Raw genomic sequence first — 25,725 nt, forward strand, 5'->3', positions numbered from 1 at the left:
CTCTTCCAGATCCATACAGGATCCCCAGGACCCGAGACGGCTAGCTGCCTCGGCAATGGCCGGCCCAGATCTGCGAGGCTCTGAAACCCATCTCCCTTTGGCCGAGAAGAGAGCGAGCCACGGGTAGAGCTGCCTGATTGTAAAGCGCTCACAATGCATGCAGTCATCCCCTTCAAGAGCCGCTGTGGTATGCTCCACCCCCAGAACCTTCACACAGAAAGTGTGTCTGTCCATCCCCGTAATAAAACTAGAGCAGGGCGTGACACACTTCCTGAATTCTCTCTCACTCATACTTTTCTTTTTAAAGGGACAGAAAAGTAAAGAGGAAATTAAGAGTATTTTTGTGAGAGTTCACACAAGCGACCAATAAGGCTGAGGACCTGGTTCACAGGTGCTGTTTTTAGTCACGCGACGCACGTAATTGCCATGTCATCTGACCACGGCAGGCCTATAAATAGGCATGATTTCACACAGAATTCAGGTACTGGTCACGCGCGAGGACGCTTCCCACAGTGTGAAGCTCACACAACATTGAGTTCCCTTTGAAAAGGAACACATATAACGGCGTCAATAATCACATGATTGCCTTGATCAACTGCAAGGCAAAAGTCTGTGAACACAGCTTTAATCACTAGTCAAAAATGTGCTTATTTTGGACAAACTAATATGAGAATAATAAAGTCAACATGTTTATTGCGATTCTTGAACTCACAACTATCTTGTTTCCCGGTGAATGGATTAAGGTAGTCTCCTGCTGTCCTCCATTATCTTCTTCTTATCTTGAAGGATGTACACACACACACACACACACACACACGCACACACATTTCTAAGCTAGGAGGCCAAAGTTTCCGTAATACATAAATCCTTCCATCATACCATTACATTTCTGCTGTAATTTTCTCCCTCGTCTCCGAGGCCTAGAGGGGGACAGGTTGTACCTCCACCATCCCGTATTGCTCACTCACCTACCACTCTTCTTTCACACTCATTTCACAGCCACTCCTCCACCCCTTCATCCACTCCTCTCCTGTCATCTTGTCCTCTACAGGACTCTCTCTCGTCCATCTCTCTCGTTCTCTGTCCTGCTCTCTCCCTCCTCAATCTCTCCCTTTTTTTCTCTCTCACTCCCTCTCTGGTTCTCATGAATATTTTAATTCCATATGAGATTAACTCCAGTCCCTGAGCCCTTGCTGCGAGATATATTTGAAAGTGCCCTGATGCAGGGGATATGTGCTTTTACTGAACCGCGCCAGCCCTACAGTACACCTCTACATTCGTCCTCTTTCTTACACACACATATACCCACATACAGAAAGAAATATTAATTGGGGCTTGAATGTTATCTAAATAATGCACACCTGCATTAATTAATATGTATTCCATTTATGGCTGAAAATAAGTGCACATAAATTAACATAAATTAAAGTACAGTGTTACTAAATGTTGGTAATAAGCTGAACTTGGGTCATTGGGGTAAATGTTGGAAAGTACTATTCCACCTCATTTGTAAATGTAGCCTATTAATCACTGAGAACATATTAATAAAGGTGTTAGTTCATATTGATCATAGGGACTTCAGTCCAGGGTGGAACATTACATTAGTAATGCAAGAGGCCTTAATTTAGCAAGCATTCAAACAAAAGTCAGTTAAAACAGCTATAACTTTATGAGAATTGTTCGGCAAAAACTCTCATTTATACTTTTTTATTTTCACACAAAATGTAGTCGAGAACCGTGTTTAGTGTCTGATGATTGCTTAGTTTTGTACTGTAGCTATGAGGTTATGTTGCATGTTAGGGAAGTAAATGTATGTCTCTAGTTGATTTCTTTAAAACAACATCACTGGCGCAGTGTAATCAGATTTTTTTGATAAATTACTTAGTTAATATTTCACTTAAGGACATCAGTAATACTTATTTAGTTGAACTATTGCCTTTTAGTATGAATCTGTCAGCCTTAAGGTTATCTATAAGCTAGTGTGCTCCAAAACAATGACAAAATTCACATTTAGAAGATGTATGCATTCAAAATGTACAGTCTCTCTTTACCACCAATAGGGATCAACCATTTTGATGACATCATTCTGCACTTAGGCGCCTCATAAGATTTTCTGTCCAATCAAATGCGCTCTAGAATCTGAAGTGTCCCGCCCCCAACATTATTTAAAAAAATCACCTTGCCTAAAAGCTGTTGGCTATTTAAAAGAGGGACATACAATACGTCCCACCCTGACTTCCTGTTTCCAGTGGAAATTACATCAACCGATTGAATAATTTGGTACGTTTCGAGGCACTTCACAGGGACTTTAAGTTGAAAGTATTATCATTCGCAACACTTTTCACTACAATTCAATCTTCAGACTTCTGAGTGGTCGGGTGAAGGGGGTGGACACCAAATTGTGCTTAAAAAAGACAGTTTGTAAAGTTTGTAATAATATTCCAGCCCTCAGCTACATAGTGAATTTTTCTTCATTTTCAAATGTTGATTACAGTAAGTCATATCGTGTCCTAAATCATATTTGGTATCTCTGAGTGATAATAGTGAAGTACTGATTACAGTTTGAGACAGATATTTACAGCAAGAATTTTAGGTAAGATAGCCCTTTATTACTTATTACCTGCATTAGACATGTAGCTCCAGTGCAAAACTAAAGAAGCAACTGACAGATCCTAAGCACATGGTCCCCTTCTCTGTCTCTCTTCTCCTCTAAGATATTTGTCTCTTTCTCTCTTTATCTCTTTAATCTCCACCAGCTCAGAGATCTATCAATCACCTTAGACTTTTACTACCAATAAATATAGATCACCAAGGGAGCTAGCCCACTTTCTCCAAACTGTCCTCCTTTCTCTCTCTCTCTCTCTCTCTCTCTCTCACTCTTGTTCTCCTCCTCCATGTGGCCTATCACATATTTATATCTGCTGCCTGATGCGGCACTCAAAAAAAAAAGCAGTAATAAAATAAAGATAATTCTTTGGAAACACTCCCTCGTTTCTGTGTCCCATTGTCTTCAAGTAGAAGGACAGATGAGAATTTAACGAAGATCAAAGACACTCTGTTTTTAGTGTTTTCTCAGTGGAGAAGGCAGCTGTGGCTGTTATAACAGCGTGTCTAAACCTGGTTTAATGACCAGACTAATAACACAGTCTTAAAATAAACAGAAACATTTGGGGCTATGGCCTGAAACCACGCCCTTATCGGAAGTTGGGGTGCAGGTTACATCAGAGAGAGAGAGAAAAAGAGGTGGACAGCAAGTACAGCATATGAAAGTAAATGCAGCTAGTGCCTCCTAGTGAACATAAAACAAAAAGACACTTCTTTCACTTTTCTTCTTATCAGGCTTAGATGGCTGAAGTAGCTTACTCGTTCAGTAAGGCTTGTGTGTGTGTGTGTGTGTGTGTGTGTGTGTGTGTGTGTGTGTGTGTGAGTGTGTGTGTACAGTAGAGCAGAGAGAGCTCTTGAGGCAGTGCCATCTCTCTCCAGCATGTCTCCATATGGCCTGTTCTTTTGCCCACCACCTGCATAAACGACTCCATTTCCCAGCTGCCATCGCAGGCAGGTCTCCAGCAGCCGCTCGGCCTCTTGGGAACGCTTGTCATGATTGCAGCAGAGAGATTACTCTCGTTCTGTTGAAGCATTTGGGGTGAAGAGCGCTCTAGCAGGCACATAAACATGCAAATGTGTGACACAAAATGGCTTGTAGTAAAAGTCTAGCCACAGCCAGGTGGAGCAGTGTGTGTGTGTGTGTGTGTGTGTGTGTGTGCGTATTTATGTGTGCGTATGCACATACTTGCATATTTACGTATTTTAAAACATACCCTATACAGTATATGGATTTCTTTCCTTTGGGTATCTGGTAAGCAACACTACAATTCCTACAATTTCCTTACCATCTGGTAAGTGCTGGTAGATAGAAACAATTTCTGAATTCCAGCTCCTTAGTAATGCTACATCATAGATAGACTGTTAGATAGACTGACATTAGGGCAGTTTCAAACATTTATTGACCAGTTTAAACAAGTAATAATGAAGCTGTAAAATAACTTAGGTGGTAAAGAGGGCCTACCAGTTTGATAAGCTCTGCCTGCCAGTGTATTGGGATTGGAATCTACTGTGTCCAAGGTGAGCAATAAGAGCTGGAATCCACAATGAACAAGGCTAGCAATAAAGCTGAAATAAATAATGTACATGGTTTCCATAGAGTTTAAATCCACAATGTTCATGACTAGCAAAAGAGATCAAAATCCGCAATGCATAAGACTAGCGTAGAGCTGAATTCCACAATGTACAAGGCTTGCATAAAGCTAATATCGACACTGAACAAGACTAGCATAGAGCTGAAATTTGCAACAACAACAAAAAAAACAAAGATAGCATAATGATGGATTTTACCAGCCTTGAGACCAATCTGGTAAGTGAGGACAGGTCAACTACTCAACTACTTCCTACACCAGTGGCACTGGTATGAGCTTCTATCTTAAAATGCTAATCAACGCTAAGAGTGGCAGACAAAAGAGAGCACAGTTTCAATATTCCCAAAAGGATACTGACAGTATGTACAGACAGGAAGGGTGATGATAAGAGCAGAAACCCTAGTAGTAGCAAGACATTTCAAGAAAACAGAAATAGCACTCATTTGCTCTGATTGGAAGAACTGGTTTAGTCAAATTTACATTTACAGAGTTGAAATTAGGGTTGGGGATGAGTAATTGAGTAGTCGTAGGTGACGACGATGAACAGTCGTGTCAGTCAGTCATTGTCAAAGGAGTTTTTCATCCTGTTAGATGTAACAGTGCATTGAAAGAGTAACAAAGAAGCTGGAAATGTCAGAAACACATTTCTGTCTGTCTTCTGCACTCATATATCGTTTATAGAGTGTGTGTGTGTGTGTGTGTGTGTGTGTGAGAGAGAGAGAGAGAGAGAGAAAGCTTGCCTGTGTGGATGTGTACTACACAGCAGTTTGACAGCTTTGTGCATTGAAATCTACTTCACTAAACTCATAAACACAACTATACTCATACTGATTGTGTGTTATATTGTGTTCCTCTGATGTTCAGTGTGTTCAGTGTTGAAGGTAAGAGTTGAGTGTTGATTGTTGTTAAATGTTGTTGAATGTTCTACTCTAAGCCACTTTTGCAGTAAGTTCTGTCTGCCTTTCTTCTCTGTACAATCTTTGTTTTTTGGCTTTATAACGACCTGTCCAACCCTTTTGTCTTGTTTCTTTTGTTTTTTTTTCTCTCTTGTCTCTCTTCCTCCCTCGTTCCCTCGTTCCCTCCCTCCCTCCCTCCCTCCCACCCTACCTCCCTTCTTCGTTCCCTTCCTGCAGGATGTGCGTTTGTCACGTTTTCTACCAGGGCTATGGCACAGAATGCAATCAAAGCCATGCATCAGTCTCAGACCATGGAGGTACTGTACTCTCGTCCCTCTCTCTCTCTCTCTCTCTCTCTCTCTCTCGCGCTCTTACTCTCGCTCTCTCTCTCTCTTTTCTCTTCTCTCTCTCTCTCTCTTCAGCTGCCTATCATTATTTTCTCTTCTCATCCTTCTTTCTATCACTCTGTCCTGTCTGTCACAATCTCATCAGTCCTCTCCTCTCACATTTTCCCCCTCTCTCCACCTCTCTCCCTCCCATCTGTCTCGCCACTTCTTCCACTCTCCCACACTGTCTCTCTCTCTTTCTCTTATGCTATCCTTCTCTCTCTCTTTTTTTTTCACTCTCACTATCTCTTCCTGTCTCTCACACGCCTCAGTCTCTTTTTGGCCAGTATCACAGCTCCAACTGTCAGCCAAAAGTCTGTCGCTTCAAACTTACACTAAAGTAGGACAAAACTTTAAAAATGAACGAGAGAGATACAGACAACGTGAGAGAGAAAGACTGGAAATTCAGTGTCAGCTGAAACAGGCAGTGCCATGACCACCCGTGGGTGTCAGGAAGGACCCCTGGGTGAAAGCAGGCTGCCATTAGCCGCGTCATGCACTCGCCACATCCGAGACGTTTTAATAACACATTTGTAATAGCACTCTCCGCGTCCTTAGTGTTTAGCTGTCCATCTTCCTGCCTGTCAAAATGTCACTCCACTGATGGAGAGCTGACAGCCGTCTTATACAGAGCCTGTGTGTATGTATGTCTAATTCTTGCCACAGACACATTTCCTACCACCAGTAACCTTAAAATTCTTTTTCTAATTACTTCAAATAACGAAATACACTCTTTGAAAGTCTGCCTATTAATCAGCTAGATGTCAGCGACTAAACAGTAGAACAAAGTATGCATACAAGGGCACATATTTTCAAGTAGGGTTTAACGTAAAACATTACGAATTTGAAAAGGACATTCTAAATTAATTCAATATCACCTAATGCATATAATATAATGCATTTGTTCTACATAAGAAATGTTTGCCAACGTTTCACAGGGGATAATTCTATTATATTTGGGGATAATATTGTAAACATAATAAAAGCTTTAATAATGCTATTGAAATGTTATTTTGACGTCCCTATTGTGAATATTTACAACATGTTTTTGTGGCCAAGCCTTAACCAAGCCAATTACAGGACACTGTTAATTACCTAACCTGTTTGTGGTGAAAAAGAGTCCAAATTGCCGTGTGTGTGTGTGTGTGTGTTAGCTTTTTTTGTTTTGTTTTGTTTTGTTTTTTCCTGGTCGTTTCCTATTCTCAGGCGAAAGTAATTCCAGGCGACTAAATTGTTCCAGGCTTGTTGTTTATTTTTCGTCAGAGCCCCTTGTGTTCGCGCACTTCCCCCTCTCTTCTCGCACAGAGGAATTTGTGGCCTTTCTGAATGTCACGACTTAATGAAAACCGATGTGACAGGCGCACATGCGCACACACACACAGTGTGTTTGTTTAGTTTTCTCTCTGAGGGCTATTTTAAGGGTTGTAGTTTGCCCCCGTATATCCCCAGATATACTCCCCTGTTTGATCTGCTCTGTTTGCTTCTCTTTCTCTCTCTCTCATTTCTTTCTCAGCCCTTTCTTTATTTATGTATGTATGTATGTATGCAGTTGGATTATGTTTGTGTGTGTGTCTGTGATTGTGTTTGTGTGCGTATGTATGTGTCCTATTAAACCAGCATCCAAGCACACAGATAGCACACAGTGACAATTGATATTGTCAAATTATGACAGGTGCTTTTAAAATTGTATTTAAAAGCTGGCTTGACATTTACTTATAGTTGTAGGATAACCATACTTAATTAATAAGTAAATACACAGATCAGCCATAACATTCAAAATATTGTGTAGGTCTCCATTGTGCTGTCCAAACAGCTCTGACCCGTCGAGGCATGGACTCCACAAGACGTCTGAAGGTGTGCTGTGGTATCTGACCAGTCTGGCCAGTTTGCAGCTACACAGCCCCATATACAGTGATGCACACCTTTCTTTCATAGCAATTTGGGCTACAGTAGCTCTTCTGTAGGATCAGACCAGACAAGCTAACCTTCACTGTCCACACACATCAATAAGCCTTGGGCGCCCATGACTCTGTCGCCAGTTCACCAGATGTCCTTCCTTGGACCACTTTTGGTAGGTACTAACCACTGCATACAGGAAAGACTCCACAAGACCTGCCGTTTTGGAGATGCTCTGACCCAGTCGTCTAGCCATCACAATTTGGCCCTTATCAGAGTCGCTCAGATCCTTACGCTTGCCCATTTTTCCTGCTTTCCGACACATCAACTTTGACAGCTGACTATTCACTTCCTGCCTAATATATCCCACCCCTTGACAGGTGCCACTGTATGAAGATAATCAGTGTTATTCACTTCACCTCTCAGTGGTTATAATGTTATGGCTGATCAGTGTACATTTACAAATAACTAATTCCTTCTCCAGAGCTACGAAGTAGGCATATACCAGTAATTGGTTTTATGATGCATCACGATATTTAAAACACACACTTAAGGTGGACACTCCGATATATTGTCACCATTCCAGGGTTCTGACGTATGCAGCGTTCCGGGAGGAAATAGATATGTTCAAAATATTTAAGACAAATATAGCATGTTTAAGCCTATAGATATTTATAGATAGATTTATAGATATTTTGTACTTATGTCAAGCTTTGTCTTGTTCTATTGGTAGAAAGATTTTAAAGTGTTTATTTCTACCAAGAAGCTAAATTATTTGCTAATAAACAAAATTTTTCTGCTTAAAATTAATAATAAGAAATAGTTGTAGATGCACCAACCCAAAATGTTCAGCTAAAATGGTCAAAGATGACACTTTTGGTTTTTACGGGACTTTCTATCAGGGACATTAGACAAACAGTTTGTAATAGCTGTTAATGCCAAGTATCAAGAGAAGGTCAAATCCCTAATGACTTCCCCATTATGACTACTCTACTACTTTACTTCGTGAGCACACAGCATCCTGCTCAATATGCCGAATACAGCAAAACCACAGGAGAGAAACAGAAAGCCCCAGCTAGCAGTCTGACACCATCGGTAGCCACAGTTTTTGAATATTTACAAGCAAAGAGTGCCTAGGCATGAAGTATCGCTGCAAATAATATGTCACTGCAATATTCTCAGTTATCAACGTTGGATTTTGTAGGCTAATCGAGTATGTTGAAAGCATTACGCCAAGTGCCTAGTATATGCTGTTTTTTTTTGTTTACCAGAGATGTAAAAAATACAGTGCCCTCTACTAGTATTGGCACCCTTACTAGTGGGATCGGGTTCCATGGTCAGATGAAACCAAAATAGAGCTTTTTGGCAATAAACACCAGAGGTGGTTTTGGCGCACACAGTGAGGTAGCCATATGGAAAAGTACCTCGTGCCCACGGTTAAATATGGTGGTGACTCTTTAATGTTTTGGGGCTGTTTTTCTGCCAGAGGACCTGGACATTTTGTTAGGATACATGGCATCATGGACTCTAGCAAATATCAACGGATATTAAATGAAAACCTGACTGCCTCTTCCCGAGAGCTTAAAATAGGCCAGCAGGACAATGATCCAAAACATACATCAATATCAACACAAAAATGGTTTACTGACCACAATATCAAGGTCCTGCCATGACCATCCCAGTCCCCTGACCTGAAACCCATAGAAAACCTCCGGGGTGAACTGAAGAGGAGAGTCCTCCAGTGGGTACCTCGAAATGTGAAGGATCTAGAGAGATTCTATATGGAGGAATGGTCTCAGATCCCTTGCCATGTATTCTCCCACCTCATCAGGCATTATAGGAGAAGACTCAGAGCTGTTATCTTGGCAAATGGAGGTAGCACAGAGTATTGAATAAAGGGTGCCAATAATTGTTGCACGCCTATATTTAACAAGATTTTTTTGGATAAACCTGTGTTTTGTTTGGAATTGTTTGATATCATTGAGAGCAAAGTATTTGTTGTGAATTTTTTGATCAAAAGGTTAAACAATAAAGACAATTTTTTCACAGCCTTCTTTGCTCATATTTAACAGGCATGCCAATATTAGTGGAGACCACTGTACATGCAGCTCACATTCATAAGCATCTGGCTATAGACATTATAGCCCTCCCTTTTACTACTGAAAGAAAGGTTGTTAGTTTTGATTTTCGGTCCTGTGTGTCCTGGAATTTCGGTTTCAGCCAGAAATGTTCATTGTGATGCATGACTGGTGAAGATTTCTCAGAATAGGCTGAATAATCTAATATTTGTGATTTTCTCTTGAAAAATATTAGATACTTACAAAAACATTTCAAATTTTTGTAGCATATATTAATTGGGTATTTATTAGTGCAAGTAGTACGTTTATACTCAAGAAATGAATCAAGATGTAGTGTAATATTACCACCTGGATGATGTAATAAAATCACAGTAAGTAGTGTGGAACACTGAAAAGGTTTTTCATAGCCGTAGTCAATTATATATTGTATGGTATTGCAGTATAGGGTGCTGCAGGAATGAGTCCTAAAACCCAGAAACGAGTTAGCATTTTAGCACTTCTGCTTCCATCGTCCTGAAGTCAATGTTTGTTTGTTTTTCATTTGTTTTTTTTAAAATGGGTTTTTGGTTAAAGACCTGAAATAAGGTCTGTGGTTAACACAAGCTCAGTATATTTTCAAGTTTTATTCTACGACATAAAATACATCAGTAAAATCCCACTCGTGATTCTGTTAAGCTTTTACGTGTTTTATCATGGACATTAAACGACATCACGCCGAACAGACAATGCCTCGTTGTGTTTGTACTCACGCTCTTGCAAACTATTCCAACTCAAACTTTCCAACTTATTAATTTATAGTATTTTCCAATTGTAGTGTTTTTTTTTATTATTATTCTATCGGAAGCTTAGTGCTGGTGATGTTGAAGTCATGTGACTGTGGTATAGTTCATTTATAACCTATATATAACTTTAGATTTTTACTTCTGGCGATTGTATTTAGGCTTCAAAGTTCATCAAAGTTGTTTTCATTTGTGATGATTATCTTGCTGAAAACAACGTGTAAGAATCATAAACCTTTGTTGGCCACAGAGCTGATTTTCTGCAATAATCTAAAAGCCAATGAAAAAGTCCTATTGGCTTTTTGTTGAGGGAACCAGGGTGGTGCTAACTTCCGGGTTGGCCTACAAAAATACATCAACCCACAGAACTCTTTAACGGGTAATATGTTGTCTGTCCCATTTAAAAGGCAGCATTAGGACAGCTGTCTTTAGAAGGTTCCTTCATTTGAACAAATATGAAAGAGCGACTTTAGGGTAGTGACAACAGTTTAAAGCATTTAATGTGTGTGTTGATTATGATGATATGTTGTGTAACTGATAATTAACATTCGGCTAGTACAAAGCTGTGCCGTTTGCTAAGCTAATTATTTGCTAATTATTATTCAGTGCTAATAATGTAGCTTTAATGTTGGATTGTAGTCCCTTAAACCTCAGCTTCAGACCACGGCGCATGTGTAAGTCACAATTTGAGGGTAACGAGACAGCTGCAAGAATGAGCAAGCAAAACAAGTAGTGTGTGTGTGTGTGTGTGTGTGTGTGTGTGTGTGTGTGTGTGTGTGTGTGTGTGTGAGGGAGTAATGAGATTTTTAGGTCTCTTGAGATGCGTGGCCCAAGATGGAATCACTTGACTGACACCTCAGGCACAATCTCATTCCTTTTTTAAAATTTTTTTATTTTATTTTTATCCATTCCTCATTTGGAGTAGGAAAAAAAAAATCGATCTTGCCAATGGAACAAGAAACGTGTCGTCTGCTCAGAGTGTGTGTGGCTACTTTTTTTTACCTATTAAATGCTTGCGCACACTCCAGAAATGCAGTTTGTAGTGTGATTGGCTCTGATGTTGCCCTCAGTTAGTCCTGACGGAGAACCATGTTTTGATGTTGTATCATTTGGCAATGTCAGCACGTTACAGTAGTTATATAATTGTCATATGGTACTAAGAAAATATCTTTTATTATTGTTCATGTTCCCATTAGAGTAGTGTATTTTTATTTTTTATTTTAAATGAGTGATTAAACTTGTCATGAAATTTTCATTGGAGGAAACAGAGCAGGTTTTATTTTCTAAATAGGGGTGGAGTTTGCAATACTGAGTAGGGTTACACTAACTAATCGACAAAATTGATCAAATTGTATGATAAAAAATAGTCAGCAATGGATTTCATTATCGATTAGCTGGTGTAAGTTATGACGCATACTGTGGTACACGCTACCTCAGTGATATATCAAGCACAAGTTCAGTAGTGTTGATAAACCCTGAATCATTTCATTTTCCTAACATATGCAAATATATATTTTAACATGTCAGGTTGTGACACGAAGCTGCTTTCTGTTCACATCAAAGGTGCTGTGAGTCGATTCCCTGATTTCAGGAACTGAAAATGAATGCTGTATCTCAATTGCCCAACTTATACTATGCACTAAAAGTAAGTACTCTTTTTGTGAAGGAAAAAGTACATACTTTTTAGTGTGTAGTAAAAGAGTACGCAAGTACCGGGACATACTAACACGTCATGTAACGTTGTTGCCTAGTTACGTACACTGTCACGGTAAACACACTCCTCGCTGCGGTTCAGCTTTTCTTCATTCATTATCCATCCATCCATCTTCTATACCGCTTATCCTTCCTTCAGGGTCATGGGATAACCTGGAGCCTATCCCAGGGAGCATCGGGCACAAGGCAGGGTACACCCTGGACAGGGTCCCAATCCATCGCAGTGCACAATCACATACACATTCAGACACCCATTCATACACTACGGACACTTTGGACATGCCAATCAGCCTACCATGCATGTCTTTGGACTGGGGTAGGAAACCGGAGTACCCGGAGGAAACCCCCGCAGCACGGGGAGAACATGCAAACTCCACACACACAGGGCCACGGTGGGTCTTCATTCATTATTCCTTATATAATGTATACTATATAGTTTAATTTACCATATTCCCTTGATTTATTTGTTCACATTTGATTTGGCCTTGAATTCACAAAGCAAACCGGCACAAACCTCCTCCTCCATCACACAAGGAGTTGTGGGCATTATTGGCTGAAAAAGTGTCCATGGATCTACCAGAAATAGTACACCATCCATCTCATTTCAACATACTACGATTTGGGACACATTCGTTCTAAACTCGGATACTATTTAGGACAGAGAGTAAGCTAATTGGGACGCAGCATAAGAAAGAGTCGGTCCCAAAAGCTTCGGAGGCGATTCCACACTGATAATGATTCACCTCAAACCTGATTAGCATCTGATTGTTTAATTTTAACATTTTAAGTCCACCAGGGTATTTTGGCCTTCATTATATATTTTATTTGTATTTAAATGACATAAGTACTTAATAATATTGACAGATTGTCAGATAAATGTTATCAGTATTGTATAGTATGTAATTACGCCTCATTAATTAGTTGATTGAAATGCTGGTATACTTTGGTATGTAGTATCCATCCAGCCATCCATTTTTCCAAACCGCTTATCCTACACAAAGTCGTGGGGGGCCTGGAGTCTATCCCAGGGAACTCGGTGCACCAGGCATGGGACACCTTGGATGGGATGGCAACCCATTCCAGGGCACAATCACAGACATTCACACACTATGGACAATTTAGAGATTCCAATCAGCCTACAACGCATGTCTTTGGACTGGGGGAGGAAACTGGAGTACCCAGATGAAACCCCCATGCAAACTCCATGCACACAGGGCAGAAAGTGGATTCAAACCCCCAACCCTGGAGGGGCAAGGCAAACATGCTAACCACTTAGCCACTGTACACGCAGATTACAGGGAATTGGTAGCTCAGTGGTTAAGATGATGGACTTCTGATTGGAAGGTTGTGAGTTCAGATCCCAGCACTACCAAGCTGCCACTGTTGGGCCTTCAGCAAGGCTCTTAACCCTCAACTGCTCACTTATATAAATGAGATCATTGTAAATTGCTTTGGATAAGGGTCTCTGCCAAATAATGTAATATAGTATAATTTTACTAAATAATCAGTAGTTGCAGCTAGTCAGGAGCCTAGTGCTGACCATTGCTTCTTACCTGCCATTTTGTGAATGTACACACCTTTTTAATGTAAACTTTCATGTTCAACAGTCACTGTTTACCAGCAACTCATACTGAAAAATAGCCATGTTTTCCCGTCATGACATTCTCCCGGTTGAGGTTGAGTTAGAGTGTGTGTGAGAGTAGTGTTATTCGTACAAGAGCTGAGAAGATAATCTATGGAGAGTCACTTAAACTGCTTTAATACTCGCTAGTGTTAGGAGAGAGAAATCAACAGAGGCCAGGCAGGAACATGTTGTAATATAGGACTGATACACGCTTGCACTCTTGTTGTACACTCTCACACACACAATCACGCTCATACATACACAAGCACACACACACATGCACTCATTATGTGCTCTATTGTGTACTCTCAGTGCAGACCCTTAGGGCTTTAGGCATTATAGGCTGCTCTCTGAGGTGTTTGAGTATATGTGTGAGAGACAGATTAGCACAGATGTACTGTGGGCAGAGTCTCTCTCTCTCTCTCTTTCTCACACACACACTCACTCTCTCACACACTCTCACTCTCGCGTGCGCTCTGAAGCACATGATGATGAAATCGCTTTATAAAGCGGGAAATCGCTTTCTGGGGAAATAATAGCACCTTCTCAACTCGTACACACAGCCCCTTGTCTCTACCTACACTCCCTCTACTCCTGTGTGTGTGTGTGTGTGTGTGTGTGTGTGTGTGTGTGTGTGATAATGTTATAGCTTTTTGTAAATACCCAGTTATACTTAATTGTCCTTTTTCCTCCTCTCGTCGCTTTCTTTCTTCCTAATTTGCCCTCCATCTCTCGTTCTCGCTCCCTTTCTCCCTCCATTCCTTCAATTCCACCTCTGTTTCTTCCTTCATACCTATCACCTCCATCCCTACCTCTCTCCCTCTTGCCTTGCCTTTTCTCTCTGGCCCCTTTCCCTTTAATTCTTCCATGCATTTGCCTCCATTTTCCTATTTCACTGTCTCATCCTGTCTCACCCTCCATTGCTTTTACTGTCTCACTCTCACCTGTTTCTCCTACGCCCCCCCCCCCCCCTTCCTGCCTTCCTCCTGCTGTCTTTCCCTTGATCTCTTGACTCTCCATACATTCATCTTATGGTCCTATATCTTCTTCATCTCTTCCACTTACTTTCTAACCTCTCTCTTTCTCCCTTTCTCTGTTTGTGTGTGTACAGGGATGCTCCTCCCCCATGGTGGTGAAGTTTGCCGACACTCAGAAGGATAAGGAGCAGCGGCGGCTGCAGCAGCAGTTAGCCCAGCAGATGCAGCAGCTGAACAGCGCCTCTGCCTGGGGCAGTTTGACCGGCCTGACCGGCCTCACCCCGCAGTACCTGGCAGTAAGAGGCCACACCCACTCGGCCACGCCCATCAGCACCACAGTCAGTCAATGTCTCAGCCCCTCACTCTTCAGGCTCCGCCCACTCTCTTGTAGCAAGACACCTCGTCTTCTCGCATTTCCCTTTTGCTATTTCTGTCTTTCCGCCAGCTTGTATTCCCAATAACGTCAGGATGAAGGTGCTAATTGGATAAGACACAAAAGACTGAAGAGAATTGCGATGACTTTCTGAAGTGATAGCCAAGTTAATCCTCTCTTTTTAGCAAATGATAATTTGGGTGAGGTGTTTATTTTGTAGATTTTTTATTCTTTATTTTTTTCAGAATTTTTTTTTTTTTTTTTTTTTTTTTTTTTTACAATCTTGGTTCTAGAGTCATTTGCATTTGTTAAGGTTTTTTTGTTTGTTTGTTTGTTGTTGTTTTTTAGTTAGACCACACCCTCCATTTAAATATCCAGGATTTAAAAAAAAAAAAACCTCACCTAGGTCAATGGGATGAAGTAAAAAAAGCGGCTCACCGTCATCTCTTCCTCCTCCATCTTCTTTCTTTCCCATACTTCCTTATACCAGTGCTTAGCAAGCAATAGCCTGTGAGTCTTTAGCCTATGAGCAATCTTGATCATTTTTAACCTTTAACTAAGCACCTTTGACCTTTAGTCAAGCTTTCTGCTCTTTTAGTTTCTTCTAGTAGTGTTTACGTTCTATGCAACAAGGCTACACAAGAAGAAAAACGCAGACCCATGGGCATGTTTCTGAGTGTGACAAATAGACCTTTTTTTTTTTTTTAAGCCCACACCGTGAACTCTAAATAATTCTGACTAGGCAGCCAGTATATATCAGAAATGCTTTTATGAGCCACATATGAATATGACTTTAAAATCCTCTCAGAACTCCTGTAATGTTAGTTAGCTGGCTAACACAGCACGAGATAATACACACATGCGATTATCAATCCTTATTCCTGCTTGGTTTTATATGCATATAAACTCAAAGACACGCCTCTGGTCTGTGATTTTGGCTTTTTGTTGCTAGTTCTTACTGTTACCGATCTAAAACGGTATAAATTTCTTTTTTTTAAGTGTTTTTGCTCACTGTGCTCTGAATGTGTGACTCTTCATGAAGTGTGTTAGATTCAGTAGAACAGAGACTATGTCTAGAATTGAGTATTATAGCAGAATGTATTTGTTTACCATTCCCTACATTGTTTAAGACTTCCTGTCAAAACTCTTAAGGGTAACAGACTCCAGTTCCCTGAGCCTGGCTCTTATAGTTTATCCCCGAGGGTCTCTGACGGTACTGTTTAGTATCCTTTTCTTGCACATGATCGCTACTTGACTGTATAATCATCATTTATATGCATTCTTTCAGCAGGTCACGGTGGCTTAGTGGCTAGCACGTTTGCCTCATGCCTCTGGGGTTGGGGGGTTGAATCCTGCCTCTGCCCTGTGTGTGTGGAGTGCATGCTCTCCCCGTGCTTCGGGGGCTTCCTCCACGTAATCCGGTTTCTTTTGCCAGTCCAAAGACACACGTTGTAGGCTGTTTGGCATTTCTAAATTGTCTGTAGTGTGTGCAATTGCGATGGGTTGGCATCTCGTCCAAGGTGTCCCCTGCTTTGTGTCCCGGGTTTCATGGGGTAGTCTCCAGGCTCCCCCACAACCCTGTGTAGGATAAGCGGAGCAGAAAATGCATGAATGGATTCAATCAGCACAGGTTTTCTTTTAATAAAACAATCCAAACAATTGAGGGTTAATGGTCTTGCTGAAAGGCCTGTGTTAAGTTAAACAACAGGAGGTGCTTACTTGGTATTACATGCGTGTAATACATGTGCGGCTCTGCATTTCCTCACGCTTTGGGCATGAGTTCTGCTTTGAGCAAATCTGTCATGATGTCTGTCGTGCTCTGATTTTCTGCTGACCTGGTTTTCCATCTCTCTTTCTCTTTTTCTGTGTCTCTCTGTAGTTGCTACAGCAGGCGACCTCGTCCAGTAATCTAGGAGCGTTCAGTGGGATCCAGCAGATGGCAGGTAAGTTGATTTCTGTTGATTCTTGACCTATGTGTCCCAGCGTGTAACCCTGTAAAGTCCAATTTAACCCTTCTTCTAAACTCCCATCACTAAACCATTCTCGTTCTGGATCATTGAAACGCCAGCATGACCTTTTCTGTATAATAGATTTAAGATCAGTAGTAAGAATCAGGGAGTGGGTGTTAGAGATGTTGGTATGTGGACTTGGATCCAAGGTGTGTTCCTATGTCGCACCTAGCGTTCTCATGATATGCTCTGGATCCAGTGTGACCCTGACCCTGAAGAAATGAACGAATCAATGAAAAAGATATACGAAATAATGAGAACGAATCGTGAACCTTCCTGATGTCAGTGTTGCCTGACAATTCTGCCGAGCCCTTGGCATTACTCCTGGGTGCGCTTTTAGAAAAGTGTCCTAAATTTCGGCAAGGTGCCCCAAATGAATCCTCCGGTGTTCAGCAATCTGCAGCTCCTCTGGTTTTTTTTTCCTTTTTTTTTTTAAGGCTTGCAAATGCGCTAAAGCGTTTCATCGCACTTTAAAGGACATAATCTGGGTCATTTTGTCCATGCTGTGGATTGGGTCCTTTTGATGTATGTAAGTCTCAGAGGTCTCAGCCATGACAGTTTGGTGAAGATGTCAGTTCACTTTATGGAACGATCATGGAAATGGTTTGCTTGTGAATATTTGCATTGTCCTGCACATTCTTTTCTTTTCCAGCATCTTCGGCATATTTGACCCCTTTCCAACGGTGACTATATGATGCTGAGATCCGTCTTTACACACTTCGGACGACTGAGGAACTCGTACATGACTATTACAAAAGGTGAAAACATTCATCAATTCTCAAGAGCGCAACACGATACATTAAGATCCAAGGGGGTGTAAACTTTTGAACAGGATGAATGGTGTAAATTGTTAATAATTTGTGTTCTGGGAAACATGTAAATATCCTATGTAGCTTCTGAAGTGCGGTACTAAATGAAAAAAAAAAGATCTTTAAACAAAATCATCCTGTTCAAAAGTTTACACCCCCTGGCTGTTAACGTATCGTGTAACCTTCTTGAGCATCAGTGAATGTGTGTACCTTTTGTAATAGCTGTGGAAGAGTCCCTCAGTTGTCCTCAGTGTGAAAAAACGGATCATATAGCCACTGCTTATTCAGGGCAGTACTAAATAAAAAACAAAATGCATTTTTTTTTTACGATCCCTCTTTTGTTTTGTTTTTCAACTGCACCCATGACATTCTGCATGAAGCAAGATCAAAATTACAATATGATGGAGGACATGATAAGGGAGTGATATGTGGCATCAATTTAACAATTTAAAGTACTTGTAAAATACTAACATGGCTAGTTGGAGGACTAGCTCACAAGTTCATTTGAGCAAGGCATTATGCAACCATTATCCAAGCTTGATTAGGGTGTAGGCAGTATAACTTTAATAAATTAATTTATTGGTTATATATCTAATATATTGTACTATGGATTTTTTAACTTTGTTACACCAGAAAACTAGTGTTGTACTCATCGTACCCAGTCTGACCATTATATTTTTAAGTATGAAACAACTTTTTGCTTTAATTTGGAAAATTATCATTTTTAATAACCGCACATTAAAAACAAACCAAAATGGAGAATAAATGCCTGTAGCTTGTATAATAAAAGCCAGCGGTCTTGACAGCTTGTATTAAAAAATTAAACAAGTAATTTCATACTTGCAACTGAAATATTACGTGACCGTTAATGCTACGCTCTTTGAAATTTTGGAAATATTCATTTTAAGTATATTGCAATGCAGATCCCAAGAGCTTCTTCCTCATACATGAGACAAGCAAGCAGACTGTGCCAGTGTACACTTCATGTTTTTGTCACTATTAACTAAATGTGCTAAGAATGCTTTATAAATATTTTATCGTGAATATTTTCACAAAAATAAATAAATAAATAAATACCACAGGCGGTTTGTTTCCCCAAAACAAGGTTTGATGAAAGTCGGATTTTCCTCTTTACGGCAATGTAGAAAACTCAAAATGTGCTTCCAGGGCAAAGTGATTCCTAATGTTAGGGCAACTCACATATATGAAAAGTAAACTGTAATATCTAGTCTCATGTATCTTATGTACCATACATACACCTTAGTTTTCTTCCTGTAAGGATAATAACACCACTTAAACATAATCAGCACACAGAGAGGATTTTTTATTCCGGTCCAACTGTAAAAAATGTGTGTGTGTGTGTGTGCGTGTGTGAGAGCATGTATGTGTGTGTGTGTCCTCAACTTCATGTGGTACAAACCAGCAGGAGCCCGTGAGCTCACCAAGATCTTAGCGCCTTCTCTCAGTTGAATTGTGCATCTCAGTTGGATCCTTCCATCTGTCGCCTGGCAACAGGCCGTGATTGGCAGGCGCTGTGTACAGCTGACATCTGGTGTGGGTGGAGCTACAAGCCATAAGGAGCTCTGAAACACACACTGAGCACTAAGAGCTAGTGAAATCTCCCCACTGACCACCCTCTGTCTTCTGGGATCTTGAAGAAACTCTCAAACGCACTCACACACACGCACACACACACACATATATATATATATATATATACACACACGTTTTCACTCCCACTTTTGCAACATTCCTTTTCTCTCACATGCGAAAACACATTTTCTCACACATCCTCCTCCCACGTGCTGAATTTCTTGTTTTCGCCCTCTCTTGTATATACACACACACACACACACACACCTACACATACACATACACGCATACATACATACATAAAGATTTACACTTATAAAATTGCGTGCACAGAATTTCTTACAACTTCTGTAATTGTCCTCCTTGACCACCAGTCTCACCGTGTGCCAGCTAATCAGCGGGCATTTTTAAACACATAAACACACACATACATACAAATGCCCCCAAAAACCCGGCTGCGATTTCAAGTCTATTCAGAAGCACAAAAGAGCTCCTTAACCGCCTGTTCGCCTGCTGCTTCCTCCAGCAAATCCTTTTTTTCCACACAGCTTCTTTCTCTTCTCAGCCTCTTGGCCTCTGACACACACACACACACACACACACACATAGACTTCACAACATACCAGTTTTTTCCACATTAAAGTAAACATGAACGATGCATTTACAGTTATTAAGTAAATAAACCTGGTTTAGGCCACGCCCACTTCAGATACGAATATATTTGTAACACTAAACAGATCCAGATCCAGATAGTGGCATTTTGTTGCACTCCTACTGGAGATATACCTTCATAAGAACTGCATAAATCTCGGCTTCTTTCCTCTCCTTTACTTGTACAAAGCACGATCCAAGATTGGCACTCATCCCTTTGTTTCCTGGTTGGTGTTTTTGTGTAAGAAGGAGTCGCACAGTATGCACCAGACAAAATACAAACACTGATCTATAGTCTCCAGTGCCCAATCTACATGAAGCAGTCAAAGCTTTCTGCCAGTGAACACTTCTCATATCCAATCCTGTTCTCTCACCATAGACCAGTCCTCAGGGGTCCAATATGATCTTTTTATTTATTTATTACATTGATCTTCATTAGTTACTGAAAATGTCGACGTTCAAGGATTCCCTGAGCAAATTCCCTTGTGATAACTAATACTAGGAGTGACATGTACATATAGGTGCAATATATATTGTAATGGTTGTGGTGGACATCAGTACTAGGATCCTATGGGACCTGCAGGACGCAACAAAGGAAATGCAGATGCAATATGTATTTACTCTCATGCGTATGGGAGAGTCTATGGAAAAGGGTAACGGCTTAAAAACACAATCACATGCATAGCTCTAAAGCAACCCTCTATTTGGGTTATGGACCTGTTGTGGTCAGTGGTAGTCCCTTCCCATTTTAGTCAATTTCCATTGATAAACAAGGCACAGAGGCTGCACTCAGTAATTGTATCCACCGATCAGCCATAACATATAAACCACTGCGAGAAGAAGACCGGTCAGAGCACCCATGCTAACCCCGGACCACCACCAAAACCACCTACAATGGGCCAATCAGATCTGGACCAATGAGCAATGGAAGAAGGTGGCCTGGTCTGATGAATTACATTTTCTTTTACATCATGTGGATGGCCGAGTGTGCGTGCGTCGCTTACCTGGGAAAGAGATGGCACCAGAATGCACTATGAGAAGAAGGAAAGCCGGCGGAGTCAGAAATCTTGGGTCCTGGCATTCATGTGGATGTTACTTTGACACGTACCACCTACCTAAACATTGCTGCAGAGCAACTACACGACTTCATAGCAACGGTATTCCCTAATGTCAGTGTCCTCTTTCAGTAGGATAATGCGTCTCACCACACTGCAGAAGTTGTTCAGGAATGGTTTGAAGAACATGTGAAAGAGTTCAAGGTGTTGGCTTGGCCTCAAAATTCCCCGGATCTCAATCCAGTCGAGTATCTGTTGGACGTGCTGGACAAACAAGTCCAAACCATGGACTCCCCACCTCGCAACTTACAGGACTTAAAGGATCTGGTGCTAACGTCTTGGTGCCAGATCCCACAGAACACCTTCAGAGGTCTTGTGGAGTCCATGCCTCAATGGGACATTGCTGTTTTGATGGCACAAGGGGGACCTACACAATATTAGTCAGGTGGTTTTAATGTTATTGCTGATTGGTGTATCTTCCACCACAGTTGGTGTAACCAATAAAATGGCCTATGCGTGCTGGTACAATGTAGGTACCCAATAAATGAGCACATTTGTGTTAATAGGATAAAAACTATTCCTTTTGTCTGCATCAGTGGATCCATCTGATCCCTGGAAGTCATTCTTGTCTGGTCCCTGATTGAGGGAACCAAGCGGGATATATCTTGGCTTGTAAATTATCCCAGTTTCTGATAGACTTGGAGATTTTTAATCATCGAGTACGATCTCAACGAATCCTCGTCATCAGGAGTTTTGCAGTGACATCTTGGTTCAAAGACTTGTCACACGCTTTCACTCATGAATGAAAAACATGTGATGCGCCACCTGCTAAGAAATACATTTTTCACCATCTTTCTGCTGTTTTGAAGCTCGTTCCTGCTTCTGCAGACGATTTAGAAGCCCGGAGTGTAATGGTTCTTACAAACCGAGCCATTTCCCGGCTGCGGCATGCTGTCAAACATCTGCGGCTGAGTGTCATCTGTGTATTTGTACCGTCTTCTGCTCACTAGTTAGTCCTTGCCAGTGGCGAGTGAGCATGCTGAATTGGTGCTAAGAGGCTTTTCTGGAAAATCATTGCAGGAGAAGCGAAACTCAAAACCACTGCTTCACCATTTCTTTACTGTTATATGCGGCAATGTTTTTGCAATGAAATGGACAAGCAGATCGTTTCAATTTTCGAGAAAGTCATTTAAGCAGATTCTCAGCGTTTAACTGTATATTGTAGCGATGCAGCTAAGCTAGTTTGCACCAACCAGCATACGCTGCACTAAATAGCATGTCAGAATAATACATAAAACTAGCTACCAAATGTGCGCTATTCTTTTGACTGGTTTGTGCAGAAGTATGCAATCTGGGGTACAGGGTTTGTCTTGGCTTCTTGTGAGGCATTAGGGCTCTTACTCCTACATGTAGTGTAGTCGGGGTGTGTTAACTTGTGTGTCTCTGCTCTGTGTGTGTGTTTCTGTTTAACTTATACAGTACAATATATTTATTGAGAGTGTGTATCGGTGTGTGTATATATATATATATATATATATATACACACATAAATATATAATATATATACACACACACACAATGCTTATCGTATATAAGCATTGTGTGCTATATAAAGCATTCTGACTCACACTGTCTCCTCCCCGAGTACACACACACACACACACTTAGACACACTTTTTGTAATTAGTAGACACACACTTACCAGGATGTTTCAATTGCATACACACTCAAATACTCACTTCCTCTCTCCTACACACACTTTGCAATTTATCACCTTAAAATTAGTTGACACATACACGTCAAAACGTTTTACGCACACACCTAGTCAGTCACACACCACGTGCATGGCCATTCCTTTTTTACATTAGTCAATTAACATCACACACTCCAGTGCCTACTCGTTCACCCTCTGGAGCACTCAGGACCCCCGCGCTGAGATCAGTGTGTGTTAACACGCCAGCATCCATGTTGTTGCTCAGCCACACACACTCCCACGATGGCTGACTCTCTCTCTCTCTTCAGGTATGAACGCTCTGCAGTTACAGAATCTGGCCACTCTAGCAGCGGCCGCCGCGGCAGCTCAGAGCTCGGCCAGCCCGTCCACCGCTAGTGCCCTGACCTCCAGCACAGGCTCCCTGGGAGCCCTGGCCAGCCCAGGTAACCGGCGGCCGCCTAGCCTTCATCGTCATCGTCATCATTCTCACTGTTGTAGCATCAGCACTACAGCCGTCACGTTTTTTTTTCCTCTCCCTCCATCGAGTCGCTTTCATCCACATCCTCGTACTTTAGTCATTGCATCAGAGAGCCTACGCAGACATGGGCACGTGTCTGTCCTTCCGTTTTGTCCTTGTATCTCCCCGTTTAGGCATTTTGTCAGGTTCTGTAGCTATTACTGCGTCTTTGGTTGCTGCCGAAACTCTTAGAAAAGGGCAGAAGTATTTTTGGAAAGGCTTCCTGGGAGAGGTGCGAGTTTAGAGTGTTGGAGTCATTTTCACAGAGTGTATTGCTTTTTACATGATTCTCATTTCATCTCACACTGGCACCCTTCTCGTAACCCTCTCTCTCTCGCTCTCTCTCTCTCTCTCTCTCTCTCTCTTGCTCTCTCTCTGTCTCTCCTTCTATATCCATCTTTCTACAGAACAGCCTTAAAGTAAGAAAGTGTGCACATAACACTGTTTCTCACCATGACCTCTGTTTAAATTCATCATCATTATCATTTTCCTGATCTTGTGTTGCGTCCCTCCTTTCCTCCACATGTGTGTGTGTGTCAGACATCTCTGAATATTAAAAATGTAAGTGTTTACATTTCTGTACCATACTTAAATACACTCAATGGTGTGACACTCTCTCTCTCTCTCTCTCTCTCTCTCTCTCTCTCTCTCTCTCACTCTCTCCCTCCCTCTTGCTCTCTCTTTCTGGCTTGCTCTCTGTGTATCTCTCCATCTCCCTCTCTCTCTCTCTCTTTCTGTCTCTCTCTCTTTCTTTCTGTCTCTCGCTCTCCCTCTCTCTCTCCCTCTCTCTCTCTCTCTCTCCCTCTCTCTCTCTCTCTCTCCCTCTCTCTCTCTTTTTCTGTCTCCCTCTCTCTGTGTCTCTCTCACTCTCTCTTGCATTTTTCTTAAATCCGTGCCTCTTGTTCTCTACCACTTTCTCTATACCTCTCTCTGTGTATATTTTCTCTCTCTCTCTCTCTCTCTCTCTCTCTCTCTCTCTCTCTTTCTCGCTCTCTCTCTGTGTCAGCAGCAGGTTCCACAGCTAACTCGAGTGCCGGAGCAATGGGTTCTCTCGGCTCTTTGGGAACCCTGCAAGGACTCGCCGGGGCCACAGTGGGCCTCAACAACATTAATGCACTAGCAGGTAGCGTCAACAGTGAGTATAAACCTCATCCGCCTCACCCATCCCATCCCACGCATACACGCGCCCGGAGAGATGCCCACTCACACACACACACAAAAACAAAACAAAACAAAACAATCTGACATAAAATAGGCATCTCTCTGGGTACGATAGGAGTTTGCTGTTTGTATGTCTAGCGTCTCTATGTGTGTGTTTTTGTTTATGTATTTTTGTGTTTCTTATTCAGGATCTGAATGATCAGTTTATCATCTGGAGTCCTGTTCATTCACTGAAGTCAGAATTGACTGGGATTATTTGTGCCAGAACAAATTTCACTGCTCAAATATGAGTCAGATTTTGTACAAATATTTACGTATCTGAAAGTTAATCCACATTAAAATGCTTTAGAGTCCTAGGTTAATTCTCTTGACGTATTTTTGCATCATGTTCCTTAAACATTTTGGCCAAATGACCCTTGTCGTGTCGCCTGAAAATATCACCTATCCTAAACATTTAACTTGGAATAATTTCATTAATTTTATACATATATCCAATGACCATTTTTACGTTTTTGTCTTTGTCTGAGGTTTATGAGAAAATGATGTTTCTCCTCATCACAGAGTAGTGCTACTGCGAACATTCACTCTGTCTGCAGCAGTAAATATATATATATATATATATATATATATATATATATATATATATATATATATATATATATATATATATAGACACAATGTTTCGTCTGGTCCATAAATGCTATTTTACAAAAAATGTTATTTATTAAAAACAGAGGGAGAAAATAAATGAAAAGATGTAGACTGAGGTCAGGGTTAAATGTCCTTGTAGAATTATTTATCTACAGTAACCCACAAGTTAATGCAAATACCCCATAAAGATAGAATTAGTGTGTGTGTGTGTGTGTGTGTGTGTGTGTGTGTGTGTGTGTGTGTATACACATTTAGCAAACTCCTCTTCACCCTGTCTCCACACACACCTTCACAAACCAGATGCCTGGCAAATCCATCGCTCTTTCTCTCTTTGTTTCTCTAGGCTTGTTTGTAAGACTGTTAGCTTTGTGTGAGTGTGCGTTTGTGGTGATGTGTGCAGCACTTATCCAGAAAGGAGGACGTGTTCACGTGTCCGTTGGCGCCCATTCAACTGCGTGATTAGTGTCTGTAATTCAGAGCACAATAGCTTAGGGCCTCATATGTTACTTTTTAAATTGGTAGGCTGAAGTGTGTGTGTGTGTGTGTGTGTGTGTGTGTGTGTGTGTGGATGACCTGACCTGGATGTCTGCATTTTCCCAAAATGACCTTTCCAACAGGTTACTGGTTTTATAAATCAGGCTTTTCCAAAA

The 25,725-nt window shown here is 41.2% G+C and overlaps 1 protein-coding gene across 12 annotated transcripts in view; it reads left to right on the top strand.

Annotated features, from left to right (window-relative positions):
- Positions 1-25,725, top strand: part of celf2 (cugbp, Elav-like family member 2) — a 177,652-nt gene that overhangs the window by 132,492 nt on the left and 19,435 nt on the right. For 2 of the 12 annotated variants that reach the window (XM_053650245.1, XM_053650233.1), the window contains exons 6-10: positions 5,327-5,406; positions 14,677-14,880; positions 16,795-16,858; positions 23,055-23,189; positions 24,273-24,398. In XM_053650245.1, coding sequence (XP_053506220.1) covers positions 5,327-5,406; positions 14,677-14,880; positions 16,795-16,858; positions 23,055-23,189; positions 24,273-24,398 — 609 coding nt within the window. Of the gene's footprint in view, positions 1-5,326; positions 5,407-14,676; positions 14,881-16,794; positions 16,859-23,054; positions 23,190-24,269; positions 24,399-25,725 lie in introns of all 12 variants that reach the window. The other 10 variants (XM_053650237.1, XM_053650238.1, XM_053650240.1 and 7 more) reach the window with 8 other exon arrangements.

The sequence above is a fragment of the Ictalurus furcatus genome, chromosome 19, assembly GCF_023375685.1.
Source record: "Ictalurus furcatus strain D&B chromosome 19, Billie_1.0, whole genome shotgun sequence".
Taxonomy (NCBI): domain Eukaryota; kingdom Metazoa; phylum Chordata; class Actinopteri; order Siluriformes; family Ictaluridae; genus Ictalurus; species Ictalurus furcatus.